This window comes from Cuculus canorus, chromosome 2 (assembly GCF_017976375.1).
Source record: "Cuculus canorus isolate bCucCan1 chromosome 2, bCucCan1.pri, whole genome shotgun sequence".
Taxonomy (NCBI): domain Eukaryota; kingdom Metazoa; phylum Chordata; class Aves; order Cuculiformes; family Cuculidae; genus Cuculus; species Cuculus canorus.
The window spans coordinates 92,943,341-92,966,013 of NC_071402.1; the positions used below are offsets into that span (position 1 = coordinate 92,943,341).

General features: G+C 40.2%; 1 protein-coding gene across 1 annotated transcript; it reads left to right on the forward strand.

The window, feature by feature from the left end:
* The first annotated feature begins 1,995 nt into the window (after positions 1–1,995).
* On the forward strand, positions 1,996–21,979 carry TMEM170B (transmembrane protein 170B). Its single transcript, XM_009564140.2, has 3 exons — positions 1,996–2,479; positions 13,206–13,376; positions 17,901–21,979. Exons 1-3 carry the CDS (start codon positions 2,383–2,385, stop codon positions 18,029–18,031), a joined length of 399 nt encoding a protein of 132 aa, XP_009562435.1. The 5' UTR covers positions 1,996–2,382; the 3' UTR covers positions 18,032–21,979.
* Positions 21,980–22,673: the final 694 nt, after the last annotated feature.

Here is a 22,673-nt window from a genome sequence, read left to right on the forward strand (position 1 = left end):
CTCCAATCCCTTACATCAAAGCACGATGACCTAAAATGGTGTTTATGAAGTACTATAGGAAGCACTACTGAAGAAAGGCCAGTGAGGAAATGTGGGCAAGAAACATGCCTAAGGCAAGAAACATGCCTAAGGCCACACTTTTAGAAGGTGAGTGTGTGTGTGTGCGGGGAGAGAATCATAGCATGGGCTGGGTTGGAAGGGACCTTAAAGACCACCTAGTTCCAACCCCCTGCCACAGGCAGGGACACCTTTCACTAGATCAGGTTGCTCAAAGCCCCATCCAACCCGAACTTCAACACTTCCAGGGATGGGGCAGCCACAACTTCCCTGGGCAACCTGTGCCAGTGCCTCACCACTCTCAGCGTGAAGAAATTCTTCCTAATGTCCAGTCTAAATCTGCCTCTCTCCAGTTTTAAGCCATTGTCCCTAATCCTGTCACTGCAAGCCTTTATGAACAGTCCCTCTGCAGCTTTCCTGTAGCCCCTTCAGGTACTGGAAGGTCACTATAAGATCTCCTCTGAGCCTTCTCTTCTCCAGGCTGAACAACCCCAACTCTCTCAGCCTGTCCTCATATGGGAGGTGCTCCAGCCCTCTGATCATCTTTATAGCCCTCCTCTGGACCCGTTCCAACAGCTCCACATGTTTCTTAGGTTGAGGATTCCAGAATTGAACACAATACTCCAGATGAGGTCTCACAAGAGAGGAATAGAGGGGCAGAATCACCTCCCTTGTCCTGCTGGCCATGCTGCTTTTGATGCAGCCCAGGATACAACTGGCTTTCTGGGCTGCAAGCGCACATTGCCGGCTCACGTTGAGCCTCTCATCCATCAGCACCTCCAAGTCCTTCTCTGCAGGGCCACTCTCACATCATAGAATCATAGAATCACCAGGTTGGAAAGGACCCACTGGATCATCGAGCCCAATCATTCCTAACACTCCCTTAAACCATGTCCCTAAGCACTTCATCAACCCGTTCTTTAAACACCTCCAGGGAAGGTGACTTGACCACCTCCCTGGGCAGCTGTTCCAGTGCCCGATGACTCCTTCTGTGAAGAAATTTTTCTGATATCCAGCCTGAACCTCCCCTGGCAGAGCTTCAGGCCATTCCCCCTTGTCCTGTCCTCAGTCACTTGGGAGAAGAGGCCAGCTCCCTCCTCTCCACAACCTCCTTTCAGGTAGTTGTAGAGAGTAATAAGGTCTCCCATCCTTCCTCATCCTGCACAATGCCCCGGGATTGCCAAGGCACAGGTGCAGGACCTTGCCCTTGGCCTTGTTGAACCTTATGAGTTTCTCACAGCCCCACCTCTCCAGCCTGTCCAGGTTACCACCTCCAAAGAATTAACAGCGCGCTCACAGCCCCGACCCCTCGCGCTCGCAGCCCCTCGCGATGCGCCTCCGCGGGGGCCACCCCGCCTCTCCCTCCCTCCCTGCTGCGGCTTCTGCTCCCTCCTCCCCACCCTTTCCCGCGGGCGGGGCCGTCGCTGCCAGGCTCCGCGCGCGGAAGGAGGGGGAGTGGATCTCCGCCCACGCCACGCCCCCACGTCAGGCCACGGCATGTCAAACCGCGCCTCCGTGACAGACCACGCCCCCATACAACCACGCCCCCACACCACCCTGTGAAACCACACCCCCACGTTAGACCACACCCCCGCGCCGTCACGCTCCATTTCAGACCACGCCCCCTCTCAGACCACGCCCCCAACGCAGACCATCCCGCATCAAAACATCCCATACTAGACCACACCCATCAGACCACACCCTCTCCGAGACCACGCCCCCTGTCTGGTCAAGCCTTATATCAGGCCACGCCCACGCATTTAACCACAAAGGTAAAACCACGCCCCGTTACAGACCACGCCCCCAAATGGCCATGCCCCATCCCGCACCACGCCCCACATCAGACCACGCCCAGCCATCGGACCACGCTCTCGTTCAGACCACGCCCCCTCACGTGGCCACGCCCCCCGCCCCACTGATGCCGGTGACCGGGGTGGTGATGCCGGCGGCAACGCGGCGGCGGCCGCTGCTTATGGGGAAGAAGAAGGAGGCGACGGCGATAAGGTCCGTGCCCTCCGGCGTCTCGCACCCCGGGGCCGCTCTGCCCTGCCACTAAGCCGCCGGGAAGCGCCAGTCCCGATCGCCCGGCTCCCCCCCCTCCCCATCCGCCATCTCCTCCATCCTCGATGTCTCCCCCGCGGCGCGGAGGCTCTTTCGCCGCCTCCCCGCCCTCTCGCTCCTCGCCGCCACATCCCCTCCGCCCCGCGGTCCGGCGACGAGAGGCGCCCGGCATCCCCGCGGTCGGGCTGTCGCTGCCTCCCGTGCCCCCGGGTTGAGCAGAGGCGAAGGAGAAGCCGCTGAACCAACCTCCCCTCGCCCGCCGCGATGAAGGTGGAAGCAGGAGACAACTCCATGATCAACCTGTCGGTGCAGCAAGTGCTGAGCCTCTGGGCTCACGGCACCGTCCTTCGCAGCCTCACCGGTAACCGAGCGGAGGAGGAGGAGGGCGGGGGGCGCGCCCCGGGCATACGCGTGGGGCTGGGGGTGCGAGGAACGTGCGTGTGCTCTCCCGCGTGGAGCTTGGGAACCGCGGGGAGGAGCGGCTCCGTGGCACAATGCAGGGCGTGGGGGTGGGAGCGGTGTGTGCGGGCTTGGGGGAGGGCTCCCTGCGTGCGATTGTGCTCCCGAGGCTCATACGCGTGTGTATGCGCCGCTTCATAGAGCGAGCGTGTGCGCTCGGGGGGGCGTTTTGGGCGCGCTCGGGGGGGGTTGGGTGCGCTCAGGGGCTTTGGACGGTTTGGATGCTCTCGCGGGTTTTTTGGGGTGTGGGTGTGCTCGGAGGGTTTGGGGGGTTTGGATGCCCTCGAGGGGTTTGGTGGGTGTGGGTGTGCTCGGGGGCTCTGGGTGCGCTCGGAGTGTTTAGGGGTCCTGGGTGTGTTCGGGGGGGGTTTGGGGGGGTCTCGGTGCGCACGAGAGTTTTGATGGGGTTCGGGTGTGAGACTGATGTGTCCAGGGAAACGAGAGAGGGATCGAAGTGTTGATGTGTTTGGGAGGAATGATGTGTGCGCCTGGTGTGAATGCACGAGTGAAGGAGCCGACGGTGGGGATGTGTCCGTTCGCTTTTGTGTGTGTGTATGGATAACAAAAGGCTAATGGTCTATGGCATGTGTGCGTGAGGAAATTGGTGGGTACCTGCGTGTGAGTAACGGGTTGTAGGAGGTGTGCCTGAGTGCATAAATATCTCTGGAAGGCTGGAGTATGTTTAAGGGAGTGGCATTTGACAGGGCTTTGAAAAAACAGAGAAACGAATGTGAGAAGCAGGGATTTCCCTCCCCGCCCCGACTCTACCCCTGGACAATGAGAGCCGTAGGAGTTAGTGGGGTGGTAGATGTTTCCTGAACAAATAGACATAATCTTAAGCATCAGGGATTCTTAAAGACTGAACTGTTCTGAAGAAGTTCTGTGAACCAAAGTAGACTCAGGTCTTCATCCTCTGTTCGGAGGGGGAACCTTTAGCTAGTTTTGGCAAGAACTGGCTCTTCTTCTGCTTCATCTCATGCAGAAAAATACGTATAGTCTACTGTGAGACATATAGTGGAGAGGTGTATCTTCTGTCCAAATGTAGAGTGTAAGCTTCCAGCTCTGGATAAGCAAGGATTTGGTGTCAATAGCAGAGATGTTACTGAGTAAATTCTTTCTACTTGTTAAAGGGGTATATTAAGTGATGATAGATTAGTGGAGTGTATTGAGTAAAAAGGATATGTTTTAAATATTTATGAAGCTATTCCAATATTTATGAAAGAGTGTTATGCCATCTTTTTTCCCCCTGTATAGTAGTGATTGATTAAAAAAAAATCTTTTCAAAGTGGAAGAAATATGATGAAAATTGAGGTGTAGCTGAAGTTGAACCTGTAGCAAACAGAAAGTGATCATCCTAGGCTCTAGCTGTCCTTTTAGTTTCCAGGATAGTTTTTAATGTAATAAAATTGTTATGCAATTTTGTGGGGTTTGCTGTTTGTTTTGTTTTGTTTTGTTTTTTAATCTGTGTATTTTTTAAGACGTGTGTCTGCTGAATAAATTTTCCGGGTATTAGCATAGCAACAGACTAATACAACTCATTTTCTGAATAGTTATTTTAGCATACTTATAAAAATGCAGCTTGTACTCTTAAAGGAAAAAGTTAACGGTGGATTTAACTTTTAGTACCAGACATCCTCTAGGAGTTTTTTCTTATTACAGCATTATGCAACATAGGCATTTCTATGAAATTCAGTGGTGAGTGTTAAGTAACCAAAACAGCTTGTTTCTTGGTGCTTTTGCAATATAACGAGGAGTTGCACAAGGTATTCTTAATGGGAAATAGTTTTCCTTTTAATTTAATAAAGAAAAATAATTATTTATCTGTCGTAGTTTTGTTGGAGAATGTTGGTGTCAGTTGTAGTTGCAGTATAGTTTCTAAATTGGTGCTTAAATGCAGGTTGTCCTTATAGCCATAAGCTTCTGCACTGAATGTGCTTATGACTGTCAACAGTTAATAACTTCACCAGATTTAAAATCTTCTATATAAGATGCACTGTTACTGATTATGTCTTAGGAAATTGTTTCTAATATAATAACTGATATTAACAAACAGCTCTTAATAAACTTACGTAAACCTTTCCTAAAATACTTACCAAATGTAGAAGTAAACTTTGTTCAAAAACAGAAGTTCTGGTTTCTTCCATGATAAAAAAAAATAGGGCTGTGAATGATTTTATCTTGTTTGACTACTTAATTCAGTCCTTTCTGCATTTCTATCAACTGTGAAGAGAAACTTCTTCAGAATAGTAGCAAAAGAAATTCATAAAGCATTCCATGATTATTCTTTAAGACTGCTCTGTGTTTATTTATGGACTTAAAATTATGGTCTGGACTTGGCTTTTAAGTAGCCCAAGTGAAAACTTATCTTCTTTAGATAAACAATGTTGATTATGTTTGACGACAACAAGCTGTGTGGTGCAATCCACATGCTGGAGAGAAGGAATGCCATCCAGGGGGACTCAAACAGGTTTAAGAGATGGGCCCACGCAAACCTCTTGAAGTTCAGCAAGGCCAAGTGCAAGGTCCTGCATGTGGGTCAGGGCAATCCCAAGCACGGTTATAGGCTGAGCGGAGAGCAGATTGAGAGTAGCCATGAAGAGAAGAATTTAGGGTTGGTGGATGAGAAGCTCAACATGGAGCTGGTAGTGTGCGCCTGCAGCGAAAAAGCTAAGCATGTCCTGGACTGCATAAAAAGTGTGGCCAGCAGGTCGAGGCAGGTGATTCTCCCCCTCTACTCTGCTCGTGTGAGACCTCACTTGGAGTACTGCATTCAGTTCTGGAGTCCTCGGCATAGGAAGGACATGGATCTGTTAGAGGGAGTCCAGAAGAGGCCACGAGGATGATCAGAGGGCTGGAGCACCTTGTATATGAGGACAGGCTGAGAGAGTTGGGGTTGTTCAGCCTGAAGAAAAGAAGGCTCTGGGGAAACTTTATAGCAGCCTTCCAGTTTTTAAACAGGGCCTACAGGAGAGCTGAGGAGGGGCTCTTTATCAGGGAATGTAATAATAGGAGGAGGTGTAATGGTTTTTAAGCTGGAAGAGGGGAGATTTAGATGAGATATTAGGAAGAAATTTTTTACTGTGTGGGTGGTGAGGCACTGGAACAGGTTGCCCAGGGAAGTGGATGCCCCATCCTTGGAGGTGTTCAAGGCCAAATTGGATGAGTCTTTAAGCAACCTGATCTAGTGGAAGGTGTTCCTGCCCATGGAAGGGGGGTTGGAACTAGATGATCTTTAAGGTCCCTTCTAACCCAAACCATTCTATTATGATTCTATGATGAAAACTGTGAAGTTTTATCAGCAAACTCATATTCTTCTTAAAATACATGAACTTTCAACAGGCATGTGATGTGAGCTGCAGCCTAAGCCAGGAAATGCTCCAAACATTAATGGTTTAATATTGGCATTTTCTCCCCTTAGTGAGAAGACGAACCATTATTTTTTGCGCCATATGTCTAATTGTGGTTCAACATAAAAAAAGAAATCATGTCATTCATATGTGGCTCAAAATACCCAGGAGACCACAGACAATTTAATTCCTGCCACATATAGACCCTGCAACAGCTAAAGCTGCAAGCAGTGTTCTTTGTAGATGAATCTTGGTCCACCAACGTAATACTCCAATACTTTGATTCATGTCTTCCTACCCTCACTTGGGAGGAGTATGACTGTTAACAGTGAAATGTTAACCTTAGGAGAGTAGGCTTTTACCTTGCCCTGTTTCACCTCTTCCAGCAAATCCCAAGAATAGCTCCTTTATATTGACCTTTATATGGTTGTGTTTTAGAGGTAGTGATAGATCAGGGTTTACTAGAGCAAGTCAGATAATATCTGAATCTGAACTGAAAAGAAAAAATAATCCTGGTTTGAGTGCCCATTAAAATAAGCATTTACGTTTAAAGGCTATTTCCGCAATGAAGTACTTGATAATGTTCCTGTTCTTGTAACCAAAATGAATGTTTTGTTTATATCTAGTCAATATGTGTTCCAAAGCTTCAAGCTTCTGGTCCAAGTTATTGCATGTTCCAAGAATGTAAGGTTATGGTCTGAATGGCTTTTATATTAGCCACTGTGAACCTGGAAGGAGAATGTCATCTTCTCTGTGTCATTGCATGCAGAGTTATACTCTAAAGTCAGAGTCATCTCCTTTGCGCTCTTTGAAATAATAGAAGTCTTTAATATTAAAGTGCTGGACAGTAATAACTCCTGCGTTTATTGAAAGTGAACATCTATAAGAGATTACGGGTGTCGCATAGAAGATGCTCCTTGTCAGTTAGATTTTTTTTTTTTTTCCTAAGCTTCATCCTGTAATCCTATGTCCCTGATTGTCTGGATTATGCCTGTGTCCCCTATCCTATAACTTGAGAGGACTAGTCTATAATTAATGATTTAAATGCTCTTCAGCAAATATCTCTCTTCCACTTACTGCAGCAAGAAATTATCATCCCCAAACAACAATTTGACAGTATAGTCCTGATAACTTTGAGAATAACAGTTAATAAAATAATTAAGGAAGGGGACCAGTGATGAAGAAAAATACTGTAGCATGTAAACATTTGAGTTACATTTGCAGGTGTATTATACTGGCATTTCTTATTGTGAGTGCTTCGAGTTTATAAGTCTAAAGGCATAGAGCATTATACAGTTTCTTAATTCAAATTTTAACACATGCTACTGTGTTGACTTAAATTTGTATCTTTGTATTCACAGCACAGATAGTTATTGCTTGACTTTAGCTGATAGCGGTAGACTGTGTACATAGATAGAGTCTCAAGAGATGCTTTTAGAGTAATCAGTCTTGATTTATGAAATATTACAGGCAGTCATTATTCATCTGGCAAAGCAAGCTAAGGATTAGTGGAAAATAAAACCGCCAAAGGTGAAGAACTTTGCGTTTGCTGAAGATGGTTGGCAGTACGACGGCATGTTCATACGTATAGATAGTATTTGTAAATGTTAGTATTTATATACTCTGACTTTGCATTTTTTTGGTTTGTCCAAGATAAAGCTGTTGATGAAATACAACTTCAAGTTTTGATAAGTTCGAAATGGTATGAATGTTATTTTAAGCTGTAACATGCTTTAAAAACTCCTTTTCTAATGTCAAGTGTAATCTTTAAGGTTGTATATGCCTGCACCAATATATGGATAATGTGTTTATGTATAGTACATAAGAATAGAGTACGTATGACGGCTATCTATGACATGTATGAATATCTGAATTAACAAAGAAGCACTCTAAAACTGGAGTGATAGGGCATGAATTACAAATTGAGACTTACAGCTTTTCTGGTAGGAAAAAATCTCCATCCAAGTAAAACCAGTGGAAAGGAACGTAAACCGAAGACAAGAGTTAAGATAGCGGTTAACTGCTAAGAATTTTAAATAAACCTGGAAGATGGATCTTAGTACTGTCTCTGTTAGAAAAGCTGTGGTTTCTGTCCAATATATTGGATGTCAGTAATACTGGATCTTTCCTGGTTCCCTGTCAGTGCATTCCTTTGAAAATTGCTGAGTTTTGATACAAAGAAATTATGTTTTGACTACTTAAGAGTAATTTGGATACACTGAAAGTAAACTCTGAAACTTTCCTAGGGTTAAGCAAAGGAAGCTGGAAGGTTTTTCTGAAGTTTTATTTTATTCATGGCTCTTTAGGGTAGCGCTCTGAGGACACTACTAAGTAAACCGAGGCTAGGTTAGTGTTTGGAGCTCTCTGTCAGATAAAGCAAAATCATTATTACTATACCAGCAAAGTAATCCATATGTCTCGGTCATCATCAAAAGAGCAAGCTAATTAGTACAGATTTGCAAAGACTGACATTTTTTTAACAGCATACTTTTTATCGAGGTAGCAACTATGATTGTGTAGGTAAATGTATACTCCTTAAAGTGTAAATCGGTATACAGGACATAAATAGTTTTGCACCAGACACTTCGGTCTCCCTTCTTCCTTGTATACAGATATGGCAAATCTTTTAACTATGTTATTTTTGAACAAGCAGTCTTGACCATTTGTGTCTAGAGGTCCACATTCTCTTTCTCTCCTTTCTAGTGGCATCTCTCTGTGTTATCCTCAACCCGTTCTTTGCTTCCTTCATTGTTACTCTAGCATGTTTTTTTTTTTTCTGAGGTTCATCTCTCATCACGATTCTGCACTTAGATGATACTGAATTTTAGAAAACCTTGAACTATTCCACTCAAATTCCTGTGGATTAAGTTGTCTGCCCTCAACTTGTCAGAGTAAGAATGACTAAGCTGTCCTCTGCTTTTGTGGAGCTTGAAGCCTCCTCCAGTTTGCTTAAATGGTTATCTCTCCTCCTTACCCTGTCCATCCATGTTTAACAGCTTATTTGGTCATCTTCATCTCTGGCCTAAATAATGAGCAGGAGTAAATAAGTGAGTGTGTTGAATTATCAGGCATAAACATGGTAAATAAGGAAAGAGGGGCTCCTCCTTTTGGAGGGGGCTCAAGAGAGATTCATACTGTTTCAGCTTCTAGGACTGAAGTGATGTTTTAATGAAGTGAGGTAATGATTTAGTGAAGTGGATTATGTGTACTCAGAAATGTAAAGAAATCTTTATATTCAGAGGAATTGCTAATAAATACGCAGTTACTAAATGTGTAGACTGTAGCTGAAGAACAGAAAACACTTATGTGAGATATTCAATTGATACAATTTTCTGAACTGCAGATCTTTCAGGTTTTTTTAACAACTACTTTAACATGGCAAAGATGACTGTGATGAAAAGTTTATAAATTATGTATGTTTTTTGCCATAAGTTTTATGGCGAATATCTTGCTGTATATTATTGAGTCCCTCACTAGAAAAGCCAATTTCACAATCAGAGAATCACAGAATGTTTTGAGTTGGAAGAGACCTAAAAGATCATCCAGTTCCAACCCCCCTTGCCATGGGCAGGGACACCTCCCACCAGACCAGGCTGCCCAAGGTCCCATCCAACCTGACCTTGAACACCTCCAGGGATGGGACATCCACAGCTTCCCTGGGCAACCTGTGCCAGTGCCTCACCACTCTCAGCATGAAGAAATTTTCCTTATGTCTAGTCTAAATCTGCCCCTCTCCAGTCTATACACGTTCCCCTAGTCCTATCCCCACAAGCCTTTATGAATAGCCCCTCTCCAGCTTTCCTGTAGCCCCTTCAGGTACTGGAAGGTTGCTATAACATCTCCTCTGAGCCTTCTCTTTTCCAGGCTCAACAAGCCCAACTCTCTCAGCCTGTCCTCGTAGGGAAGGTGCTCCAGCCCCTTGATCATCTTTGTAGCTCTCCTCTGGATCTATTCCAACACTTTATATTCACAAGACTGAGTTATTTCAGGTGAGAAGGGACCTGCAGTTACAGCAGCTTTTTCAGCCGCCAGTTATTCTGAAGTGAACAGCCAATACATAGATATGCTCTAGGGAGGAGAAGAAAAGCTCTCATATTGCCTCTCTGCAACTGTATCTCAGTGACAGTCCTAGGACACTGAAAGCGGCACTTCCATTCTCTCTCAAAACACCACTGCAGCTGAAAAGCTTAAAACTGAGCCACAGAAGTCTATTGGAATCTGAAATGGACACTGTCATTCCCTGTAATTTACACAGGGTTTACTAGGCACTGCATTATCTTTTAGGAAATCAGTGTTTGCGATCATTGTTGACCCTCCTCAGGTAGAAAAGGCAACTGCTTTTCAGTCATAGAAAGACTTATTAGGATGACTGTATTTTCAGAAGAAGAGGAAAGACTAACTGCAGGTCCCTTCTCACCTGAAATAACTCAGTCTTGAGTTCTTGGGTTTCATGTTAAATGGGGACAAGTTTGTCTCATTCTGGTGCAGTTTAATGAAATCAGTTGGTACCTGCCTCAATTCAGTATATACAACAGCACACATTCCAGAAGTTTGGGTTTAGACTGTAGGAGTGATCATGGGATAATACTAATCAATACACCATTGGTGTGTTTTTATCACTTTGATAGAGTAGTGTTTTGAACTGTTAAGGATCTGAATTTGTGACATTTTTTCAATGAAAGGGTCTTCCCTGACTGCTCTTCCAATCTATGCTAAAAGAATGTAAGTGTTCCTTCCTGATGGGGCTTTCCTGCCTGAATTCATATGTGGTTTTTCTTTGCAGGAAAGTAATTTTTTTTTTTCCTATCTCTAAAGGCTTATTTATTTATGGTTAAACTGTAGGTGTAGCTGGGCTGGTGGGTTCTAGGAGGCCTGTCACAAAAAAATCCTGAGACTGTGCCTGTAACTTTTTATTTAACAAATTAAGAAAATCGACTATGATCACCCTCAAAATAGTTCCCTTCTGACTTGACACACAGTTGCATATGATGCTGTCAATGTTCAAAGGAATTCCACAGATTGTTTTCTAAAAGGCTGATGAGGATCTCTGTTGGTTTTGCTTTTGCATCTTCTACCAACAAAAAATGGGTTCCTTTGAGCATTGACTTGATCTTCGGGAAGAGGATGCCAGGTCTAGTGAATCAGCTGAGGGCTCAAGCTAAAAACAGCTTCACAGACAAAGTGTTGTGGGCCGGTGCACACTGACATTTTCCACCTGAGGGTAAGAAAACATCTGCATTTGAACACGTGTCCACTCATACAGAGTGAAGCGATGGACTTGAGCTTTGTCTCACTGTGACAAGCTACATGTTCTATAGCCATCTCTTTGTCTCTCCCTCCTGCTCTTGTTTCCTGATCTGTGGGATTAGTCTTGGGTTTGAGGGTTTTTTTGTGTTGGACCTCATATATTAATAGATTGTTTGGCTAATCCTTGCTTATTTGCTTCTACTAGAAAAAAAGAACGGGAACACATAAGCTGTGCTAGGAACAGACAAGGCTTGTTAGGACTGCAGGAGAGATTCCTCTCTCAGACTATTCACAGCAGATTAGATCAGCGATCAGTTGGTCTTTCTTAATGTTAGAGTGGGTTTGTCACGTATTTGTAGAATGGCTGCTTGGCACGCTTGGCACTCTTGCCACTGTTCTGTCACAGCAGCTTCTGAGAGAGACATTTGATGGAACGGTGCTGTGGTCATTATCCTTTTGCAAAGATTTCTGAGCTCCAGCTTGAGGCCTGGGATGAAGGGGTGGAGGATCTGAGGAAAGCTGCCTGGAGCCACCATCAGTATATGTGTGCATATATCCAAGCACTCAAAGAAAAGTTACATCTAGCTGAAGTATTAATTGAATGTAGATTTACTACCCACCTTCCTCGCCGCTCTCTTGAGAGAGGCTTTTGGTTACCAAAATTTGGAATTGTAAGTCCTATGACATAGTTTGGCCTTTTATGCTTGAATGAAAAGGGAAGGGCTTAGTCTATTCTCAAAGTAATGTTAAATAAATAAGCTTAAACTCTGTATTTGTGCTATGTATATACATACAGTATTGACTTTGAACTCAAAGGACTGTGATTATTGTGTAGCAGCCATTCTTTCTCAGCATCCTTTTGCAGAGTGTTTTGTTTGAACTGTGAAGTATTTTTTAAGTTAGCTAATGGGGTCATATTTCTGATCAACTGACTGATGTGTGTCAAGCTGCAGTCATACATGCCCACTTCATAAAGAATAAGTCTCCTGCTCTTGTAAGGAAGCTGTATTATTCTTTTGAGGGGGAACTTCAGCAAAAACTCTTGACAGTTTTGTGGGATTATACCAATCAGGAAAAGGTGCCCCAATTTGCTGAATTCTGTGATGATATATACCTACTGTAGTTAACTTTAAAAAAAAAAAAATCCCCCTTTTGTTGCATTTTCCCCCTCTTTTGAATTATAGTAAATGCTTTTAGAAAATTACCACCAAGTGAGAAAGGTTCTTGAATTCTTATGTGGCTTCATTGATGGTTCCTGCTCTCTTTCCTTGAAAGTAATGATCACGTCTCCCATTCTTCAGAGAAATGTTTGTGCTCTACATGTTCTCATCTCTTGTCCTTGCTTAGTAATTTAAATAATAGTGCCTTCCTGTCTCTCTGAAGTTTGGTGTGAACCAATTATTAATTGAAGCAGAGTTAGATGTGTTAAAATTTCTTGTTAAAATTGTGATGGTTTTATTTGAGCCTTTGAAGCTAATTCAATGAAACACTGTACATCTCTTGGGTAGACAAACTGAAGTCTTTAATGTCAGTTTTCCAATTTTATAACTGTCTCTTGTTGAAAACAAATCGAGACAAAACAAACCCCAAAACCACACACAACCTAACAAAACCAAACCAAAACAGAAATACCTGCAAACAGTTGGTAACTTTTCCCAGTTCAGTCTTTGTTTGAGAGACTATTTCATTCTGCAGGAATAGTTACAATGACTGGTAAGAAATTGCAATTAATGTGATTTAAAGAAACCATTAAAAGAATGGTGTATGACTTGTTATAATGCATCTGAATTAAGTATTATGCCAGAATCCTTTTTATTATTTTTTGATCATAATAGGCTCGTTCCTTTCTGATAGGCTGCTAAAAGGTGGAAACTGTCTTAAGCATATGCTAATGTTGTCACATTGATTCCTTTTAAGATGGAAATCGGTATTGCTTTTCTTTTACTGTTGATTATATACAATGTTTTAAAGTTTCATACTTGTAAAGTTCTTGTCTCAGAAATATTAACCCTTTATCTGACTGCTTTCTTTCAGAGATGTGGTACTGGGTTTTCCTCTGGGCTCTCTTCTCCTCTCTCTTTGTCCATGGTGCTGTGGGAGTATTAATGTTTGTGATGCTGCAGAGGCATAGGCAGGGGAGGCTGATTTCTGTCATTGTGGTCAGCATTGGATTTCTGGGTTCTATAGCTGGAGCAATGATAACCAGTAAGTCTGTCTTTCGTTTTGCTTGTTTTTTTGATTATTTTTTTTTTAATTTTATATCTAAATTCTGTAAAGGAAAAAAAACTTTCTCATAGTGATTTGTTAATTGTTTGTTAAGGATATTACTTTAGTTGTATAGCTATCTTAATGACAATTACAGCCAAGTTTCTTTTCTATTGTGTAAAGATAAAAATTTTTAGAGGAGTGCAGAAGTCATCCTACTCTTCCATTTTGGAAAGCTTGTGTACCAAGCTTTTCAAAAGGTGTATGCTCAGCAGGCAATACCTTTTTGGGATCAAGAAGAGCAGTCCTGTACTACTATATGTGTTGCAGATATCTTTTTTTTCCAAAGGTTTCTGATCAGGATCACCTCTTAGTACCCTTAAAGCCACAAGTTTCTTTTGGAAATGAGGTCCTGATCTCTTGGTTACAAGGCTGAATTCCTGCTCATTTCTTTGGGCCTGCTGGAGTTTTTTTAATTGCATCTGGTTAAGATGTTGCTCTTAAGAGAAATAAAGGTGTGGTATAGGTGGTGATTTACAGCCAAGAAAATTTGTTTGAAGAAGTTATACTCGGCCTATGGATTTGATAGAACTTTTTTTTTCCATTCTTGACTTGACTATGATGTTACTTTTTTGTTTATTTGGGGTAGGGAGGAAAGGGGGAGGAAGGCTATTATACCTTTACTCATCATTAAAACATTTTAGAAAGCAGGTGACTTTTATGTATTAAAGTGCAGAAGTGTTATATCTGGCCAAATATGGCACACAAGTGATGTTGCCAACATCATTTAGAGGAAATGCTGCTTAGCCATTTTCATCTAGAGTTATCGGTATCAGATACTCCTTCCCATCTTTCCTAAGAAATTCAGTTATCTGTATCAATACATATGCCATAAGATCAGCAGGACACTTTATTCAGTCTTTGGCTTTATTATAGACAACATCTTTGATTTAGCTTCTAGATAGACTACAGTAGCTTTCCCAAGCAAGCATCTCCATGGTGAGTTTTCTGGATGGGGGGAGGAGGGGTAAGAGATAGTGAATATTATTTTCACAAGGAAGAAGCTTGTGCTTCATCATCTGAAACAATGCTGGTAAGGAGTTCTTAACATTAAAAATCAATTGATTAAATGGGACTTATGTTAACTTGAGCTGTATTTTCTGCCTCGAGATCTTCAGTGTTATTGACAAGATGGTCTAATTTGAAAGGCCTTTAAGGATAAGGAACTGTAAATCTAGTGGCCACGATATAGCCCTAAACAGTGGCAAGTCTTGCTGCCTTTCATTCCCACTTTTTCTGTGTACTGCTCAGGTTATCAGAATAGTAGTATCACTTCAGCTTTGAACATATTCAAGGATGATTTCTGACAGATTATTTCTCATTGCTGCTGAAAGTCTTCCTTGCCTGTTGATTTTCAAGGTTTTATAAAATCTGCTTTTTTATTTCAAGTTTTGTTAAGACTTTCCTCAAAAGGATGTTTTAATTGATATATATTTTTCAACCTAGGATTTCCGTCATTTAAGGCAGTATAGTTCAGTATATCTCTACTTGTTTTTGCTAAGGTGAGGTGGAACCAGCTGAGTGCTGTTACATTACATGTTATGCTGGTTTTTGTCTCTGATTAAAATGGCCCTGTTACAAGATCACTGATGCATGAAGATTTCTGAAGAATAGAAAATAGGAAATGTGATGCTGGAATATCTAAATAGAGACTTTTCCAGTATTCTGAGGTGGGGAAAGTTAAGGTTCAATGTTTCTCAAATGGAAGTGCTTTGTTTCTTTTATCTATGCGTAGAAAGAGGAGCAACACAGTTGTATCTTTGGCGTCCAGTTTTGCAGGTCAAAATATCTAACAAGTAAACAGTACTGTTTATGTAGTTCACCTGAGAATTTCTCTAAGCTTAGACTGCAGAATTATGCCTTTCCCAAAGGTATTGCACAGAGCACTGTAACATGGTAAGCCAAATACTTTTACTTCCAGGTATTTTTGTTTCTGGACAGCACTGGGTTGTGTAATACTGAAAGAAATTCTGTGGAGAGCTGCTGAAGACAAATTATGGTGATGAAATATTAAGGAGGAGATTTTTAGTAGGGATTGTGCTACAAACTGAGATGCAAGTTATTTGGATATGCATGGTCCAGTACTTACAAAATGACTTCAATTTCTGTTTTTATTTCCAGTCCTCTGCATTATTAGTGTCGATGAATGAATGCAGTGTAGATACTAAATAATGCAAGTTTAATTTTGCTCAGGTACCTTTCAAACTTTCTGGCCTTCTGGGATGTTTTTACAAGCATGTAGGATAGCAGGAAACCCCTCAGTTTTTAGGCTTTGAAAAATCACAGAACGTAATGGTTATTTTAAAAGGTATAAATATTTACTAAATAGCAGTGGATACTTTCAAAAAAAAAACAAACCCAAAACCAAGAATGGATTAATGTCAGGCAGTTTGAAGCAAGGATTTTAGTTGTATTACAGCCAGAAGGGTCTGTTCTTCCTCCTCTACCCAAGTACGCTCCTTTTTGGTAACACATTCTCATTTCCCCCACTGGCAGCCAATATTGGTGTAATTTGGCTCTATACGAGTTGTGCTGGGTTATGCATTACAGGTTGTATTATACACTGGCATTTAATGAGTATAAATTCACAGGTATTAAACTATCCAATTTATGGTTTTTATTATTGATATTTTCCAGAATATCTCTGTTTCCTCAAGAACCTCAAAATTTCTGTTATTGATTAACTAGTAGCATCAAATTCTAGTATCCCACCTTGGCTGATTTGAATTCACTTTCAGAATTCAAACACCAAAATAATTTTAGTGTCAGTACCGGGCTCAGTCTAAAGGATCTCTCAGTTTTTGGCAGCAGATAGTCAAGGAGCAAATGGAAAAGCTTACGCAAGGTAGCTGAGTGAATTACTGTAAGGCTAGCCTTCTGATGAGATATTTCTGACAAAATATACTTTACAGAATATGGTTGGTTTTTTTAAAGAAAAATCTTCAACACTACCTCCCCACTTCCCAAACTTATTCACCTAACCGTCTGATTAATAGTGTTTATAAGTACTGTTATGGCCACAATTATTAATGAAATCTAGCTTTCCTAATATTTTTGTAAAAATGAGGTATTACTTTCTTAAGGTATTAGACTATATTCCGATGCAGATTGTAGTTTCAGAAAATATGTTGACACTTAACGTATTTCTGTGTCACTAGTGGATTATCACTTCAGTGGATTATTCCTGCTAGTGACTGTGCAAAACCAAGAAAATTCCCTATTTTGTTAACTCTTGCCTATTATTTAAAAATGTTGATGGCTTCTTATTTTTCTTTGAGCCTCGAAAAAGCCTCTATGGTCTCTGAAGACGTTTCATAACCATTAGATAGTGTCTGAGACCATGTATACTGAAGGCCTAATATATGTTCCTTAGGCAAAGAAAGCAGGGGCTTTATAGAAAGTGCTTGTTCAGAGAGTGTTCAGTAAAAGCTTCCTTCTAGGTGAGCTTCTGAGGGTTGGATTGAGTAAAATTTTTACCTAAGGACACAGCTATATACAAGGCTGTATTTCTTTTTTGAATGAAAATTTTAGCATCCTTAAAAGGCTTAGAAGTTGTTTGAGCAGAAAATATTATTATCATTAGCATGTTTTGGTTTTTTTGACTGATCTTTCTCAGGTGTTTGCTCCAAGACATCACAGCTATCCATTTGCTCTGTGACTTCTGTACTTCAAAGGCATGTGATAAGTTTAGCATGTGATAGACAGTAGAAGGGAGTTAGTAGCACCTGGCTTTGTTTACAGTGCAGTATTGTTTCTCCTTTATCCTGGTTGTTTGATGTTATACTTTAAATGGCAATTTGCACACAACTGTTCAGGTAAAAGGGTGTCTTAATTTTTAATGTGTTCCAGTTCAAAATCTAATCATGTTGGTTAGAAATATCTTCTCATACTCATTGCAGGATAACAGTGCAATACTTTGATCTTTTTCATGTTTTGTTTGATTTGCTAAACAATTGTTAACAATTCAGCAGTTTAAGTCAAAACTAAACTGACACAATATGACCAGCTTATTCAACTGAAATATTAAACGAGGCCGATAGGTGTGTGTTTACAGCTGTTTCGTAGATGCTAGCAGTTTTAGTGTTGTCTTCTACTTGTCTATACAAGCACTATCAAACCTCTCTGGATCCTTTTTAAATTTTTTTTTGGCTACTTTTTCAAATTAACAGAAGGCAAAAATATTTTGAAGATGTCTGCAAGGAAATGGCAAGATTCAGTTTTCTTAGCTGAAACTAGTGTTGGAAAAGTTAAGCTAATTCAGTTGGGAAAATCATTCCTGGAGGGCTTTCATAACAACTAGAAAACTGCTAGCAAGACTAGTGATTCTATAATGTCATGTAGTAGTACAGTGTTTGGTAATGTTCTATAAATAGCTGAGGCATAGACACAGTAAACAATTTGTCATATATTTCAACCTTGGCTTTATTTCTGTGATTTGATCATTGTTTTTCTTGTGATTCTTAGGTGCTGCAGTAGCTGGAATTTACAGAGTAGCAGGAAAGAATATGGCTCCCTTAGAAGCTCTTGTCTTTGGTGTTGGACAGACAGTACTGACGTTAATTATCTCATTTTCAAGAATTCTTGCAACACTTTGAGACTTATGTAAAAAGGGGGAAAAATCGACTAGTTTAAAGATGTCTTTTATCTGAAGAGAAACTTCATGAAAGTGGTTTCATCAGCTCATGAACTTGAATTCGAGCACAAGGAAGCTATGTGGGATCTGCACTACAAATCTAGAGTTTCAGTCGGATGAACAGACTGTCCTCTAGTGTCTGAACTGTTGTACTTCTGCACTGCGCCTTATGTGCCTCAGTCACAGGCAAGGTGCAATTCATGTGTGCGAAGCTGTGATAAAGCACCTTGTATAGCTGCCAGTCAGGTTAATGCTGGGTGATGGGATCATTATTCTGAACAGTGTTTTAATGAAGTAAAGAGACACTCCTGAAAATTGCTGTATGTGCCAAACTTGGAGTTTAATTCTTAACTGTTGGTTGGGTAAGCTTTGAAATTGTAATTACAGAAGAATGCTGTGTACATGCTCTCTACTTGAATTCAGGTAAAATAGCAAGATAATTGACTTTTGTATTAGCAGAATCTCTTTGAATGCTGAATATCCTTATTCAGCATTCAAAACAACTGTTAAATCTGTTTCAAATTGTAAATGAATTTTGATGGGATTTGAGAACCACAGCTTTAGCAACCCTGATGTGGTTAACACTGTGCGTAGAACGGCTCATAGCATTTTTCTGAAGCTCAGCACATCATTTCTTCTTGGTTTTAACTTGTTGGAAATCAGTAGTTTAAGGACACTGTGTGAGGGTTACTGAGTACAATCTATTGTGTATGAACAAATCTTAAATTGATGCTTTCCTTGAAATTCTTTTGTCTTAAATGTACAGATGGTCACCAGCCCTTCTGAAAACCTCAGTAAGGCTACTCATTGCAAATCGGCTCCCTGTATTTATTTAAGCACTGACAAGATTCTTAACCCTACCTGTATTCTTTAAAGAACTATAAGAGACTACACCTATGGGGAAAACTGAAAGTGGTAAAAATACGATGTACTGTTTTTCCACCACACAAACATGTTGTGTTTAATAAAATAGTTATTGTAGTCCAAAAGTTTGGAAGTGGGGTAGTGCTGTTGTATTTACTACCTTGTTTCTGAACACTTTGTAGCTTTGGAAAAATGAAAATAGCTGGGTTTTTCAACTATTTATCTTTCAGTAGAGTTTGTGATTCTTCTAGTTTAAACGGGACAGTGGTGGTGTGCATGTGAAATGTCTGAAATGTGAATGTTTTGGAGTGAATAAAAATTTATTTCTAAAATTACTAGTTATTTATGAAATGTGAAATTTATAGGGCCCAAAGTTCTGTCTGAGGAATAAGGAATCTTTTATATCTCTCCTCAACTGGATGCTTTTCAGCAGTCAGCCTTTAATGCTGACAGGTAGAGTAAATTGATCAAAGGTTTTGCTATTAAGGTGTCAAAGACTTTCAGGACAGTGAAACCACTGACACCTACTGCACAGATGAAAAAAAAGTTATGTTAAAATATAACTTATAATCCAGTCATATTGTTTAGTGCTTCAGAATATTGTTAATTAACCTGTCTGCCTTTATTTTTACTCCACAGCTGTTTTTTTAACTGCTAAGGATGCTAGTATTATTTGTTTTTTGTAAAGAAGTATTTAAGTCTTGTTTGGGAAATGTATGAATTTATAGGCTTTGCAGGAAACCAGGTGAAATGTAGGTTTATAAAACTTTACAGTGTTATTTTTGGCTTTGAATTGCTTTAAAGAGTGACTGAATACATATATCCTCATTATTTTGAATGTCTTCAAAAACCTTATTTTCCATGGCTTGGGGCTTTTGAATTGTGGCTTTTACTTTCTGCCAATACTTTTTGGCATAACAGACATTGCACTTTAATAGACAGTGAAATTTTACATCTGTAAAAGGCAATTTAAACTTCTCCCCATTGTCTTAAATTATGAGAAAACTGGTATCAGGTATTTACATCAAATTGAATAATAATATAATCGAAGATATTTCTCCTAATGTGCCTTGTTACATATATTTTTAGGGGAGAGGATTTGAAAAGAGAACCCAAACCATATCTTCATTCTTTTTCTGGTTTTGCTATTCTAATTAATTTGATTATTTTATATAATGTCTTATTTACAGACATTAAAATGTTTCTTTTTGACAACCTGGAAATGCTTGTGTGGATCAAAACCAGCCATTTCATGAAGCACTATATTCAGTAGTTTAGATTGTGTCATGACTTTACCTCACGCTGAAACTTCCTAGTTTCCAAATTTCCTTCAGCATCTTGATTCTTATTTATTTATGAGGCTATTATGCTGCCACTGATCAACGGCTTGTTGTCTTTCACCGAATTAAACTGTAACAGACTACTACAACCGTATGAAAGGCATGCACAAAACTTTCATCGATGAACTTCATTCTTTTTAATTGCCTTGCCACTGAAATTGTCGCCTCTGTAACTTTCCTCCTTTGACAAGGAGGCATCTGCAAACCTTAAATTACCTTCCTTCAAGTAGTTTTGTTTCCTAGATGATTGTAATCTCTTTTAAAACATTGTAAGGTGCTTAGTTGTCTCTGCTTTATAAAGCATTATTGCCTGGCAACAATGAATAGGCAGATAATAAAATGCCTAAGTGGCTTAACAGAGACAGAGATATGTATTTGATAGAAAATTGGTTTTAGCTGTTTCTTGTAAGGGATATATGAGGACAAAAAGTTTGTCTATGAAATATTCTTTGATCATAGCATAAACTTACTGCACAATAACTCCAGCAGCAAAAGGAAGTGTAAGTGGCCTTATGTTTGTGAAACCCGGAGTTTCATTCCACGTGCTTAGAAACAGCATTGTTAAACATAAGGTGCTCTAATCAGTGCAGTGTATGCATACATATGTGTGTGTATGTATGATGATTTTAGGATGTGTCCTATACCTTACACATACTAGCAGTTTAAATAACTTTTCCAAGTAAAAGAAAATTACTTTTGATAACCGTTTTTTTTTTTTCTTTTGTGGTTAAACTACAAAGATATCGTGTGTGTAAGTGACACTGATGGTACTTTGCTTCCCTTTATTGTACAATAGTGTTGTGCAGATCTTTTAGCACTATCTTCAGATATCTCTGCCTGCATCCACATTATATCACTAGGCACATTCTGCATTCCTGATGATTAATTTTTAGTAAAGAACAAATAATACATCAACACAAACTAATCTTGGAGGGAGGAGGGAATACTGAATATACTATTTAATGTGAAGAAGCTTCTGCTGCTTTGTTAGAGGCTGCTCAGTTAAAAATGTAAACATTCCACACACTTCTGATTTATCGGTATGATCGAAAAATTTGTTTTTGACTCAAACTCCAGATATATTGCAGGGAAAAAATCTCCCAAATAATTATTGTCTTTCATTTTGTGGAGAATTCTAAATTTATAAAGCTATTCTGGGAACCATGACTAGTGATTTGAAGTTTTGCTCTTGACAGTTTTTTTAAAAAAGACAATAATTTAACTATCTTTGATCATTTAGAATTGACCAAAGGAAATACTCCTGATTTTGTGTAAAGTAGCTTTCTACTTTTGAAGTAAACTCCTACTAATAGTCTAAAGGAAATAGTATTCCCTCTTCAACATACTGCATATTGATATTTATTTTGTTTACTATTTGTTTTTAAATTTGGGGGAGGGATGGGGGTGGCATATGTAATGTAGAAGCTGTAATGGACTCTAAGCTCTATTAAGTGTAAGAACTGATTTAATTGTTATTTTCTGTTTTAATTTATCTATTTTATGCACTAAGTGTATTCTAATAATGCCTTTCCTGCATTAAATCTGAATATTGTATCTTGAGTATATTAAGCTGCATTGTTCTGTAGATAGCCATTCAACATCACACATGTATAATTCCACGTAAGCAATTAATTTTCTTCAGACACAATAGTGTTCCTAGGAGTAATTGAGTGTGGATGAATCGCCCTGCCACCCCCCCCCCCCCCCCAAAAAAAAAATGTATGTGACTAGTAAGGCTTAGAAAAACAATTGTGAACATGAAAATGTTTTCAGTTACTCTTCTCTTTCTAGGGATACACTTTTTCATCATATGTGTATTTCATTTAAGGGGAAAAGTGTGGGGATTGGTTGTTAGGATGACAACTGCAGTCAATCTAGTTCTAAGCAGTTCAAGATAAAACAAAATTCTGAATTTGGTTCATAAATTATAATGGAATGTTACATATAGATAAATGCCAGAACATAACTTTGGGTGCTACCAGAATTTAATATACAACTGTATCAGCATATTGACAGAAGACTTTTTAAATGATTATTTTGTTTTTAACCTCTGGATTGGGAGTAGCCTAAAAAGGCTATTTAAGTCCTCAGCCACTGCTTCAGAAGGAATAGGTGTTCTTTATATACGGGTGAATTTAACACAGCTGAAAAATTGTATTGTAAGTCAAATTTTGTTCACACCTTGGTCATACCACTGTAACCTTTAAGGTCTGTGGGAAGGGTATTCTGTATTCTGTTACAGCAATGAAATCATCTGCTGGGCTGCATTAGTTTGTGTACTTAACTGTATATCCTTTGGTGAAAATGAAGTTGTCGTAGAAGGTGGAGTCTAAGCTGAGTACATGTCATTTGATACCTTGTAAGTAAGAAAAAATGTGTCCTGACAGCATGCTGTTTCCC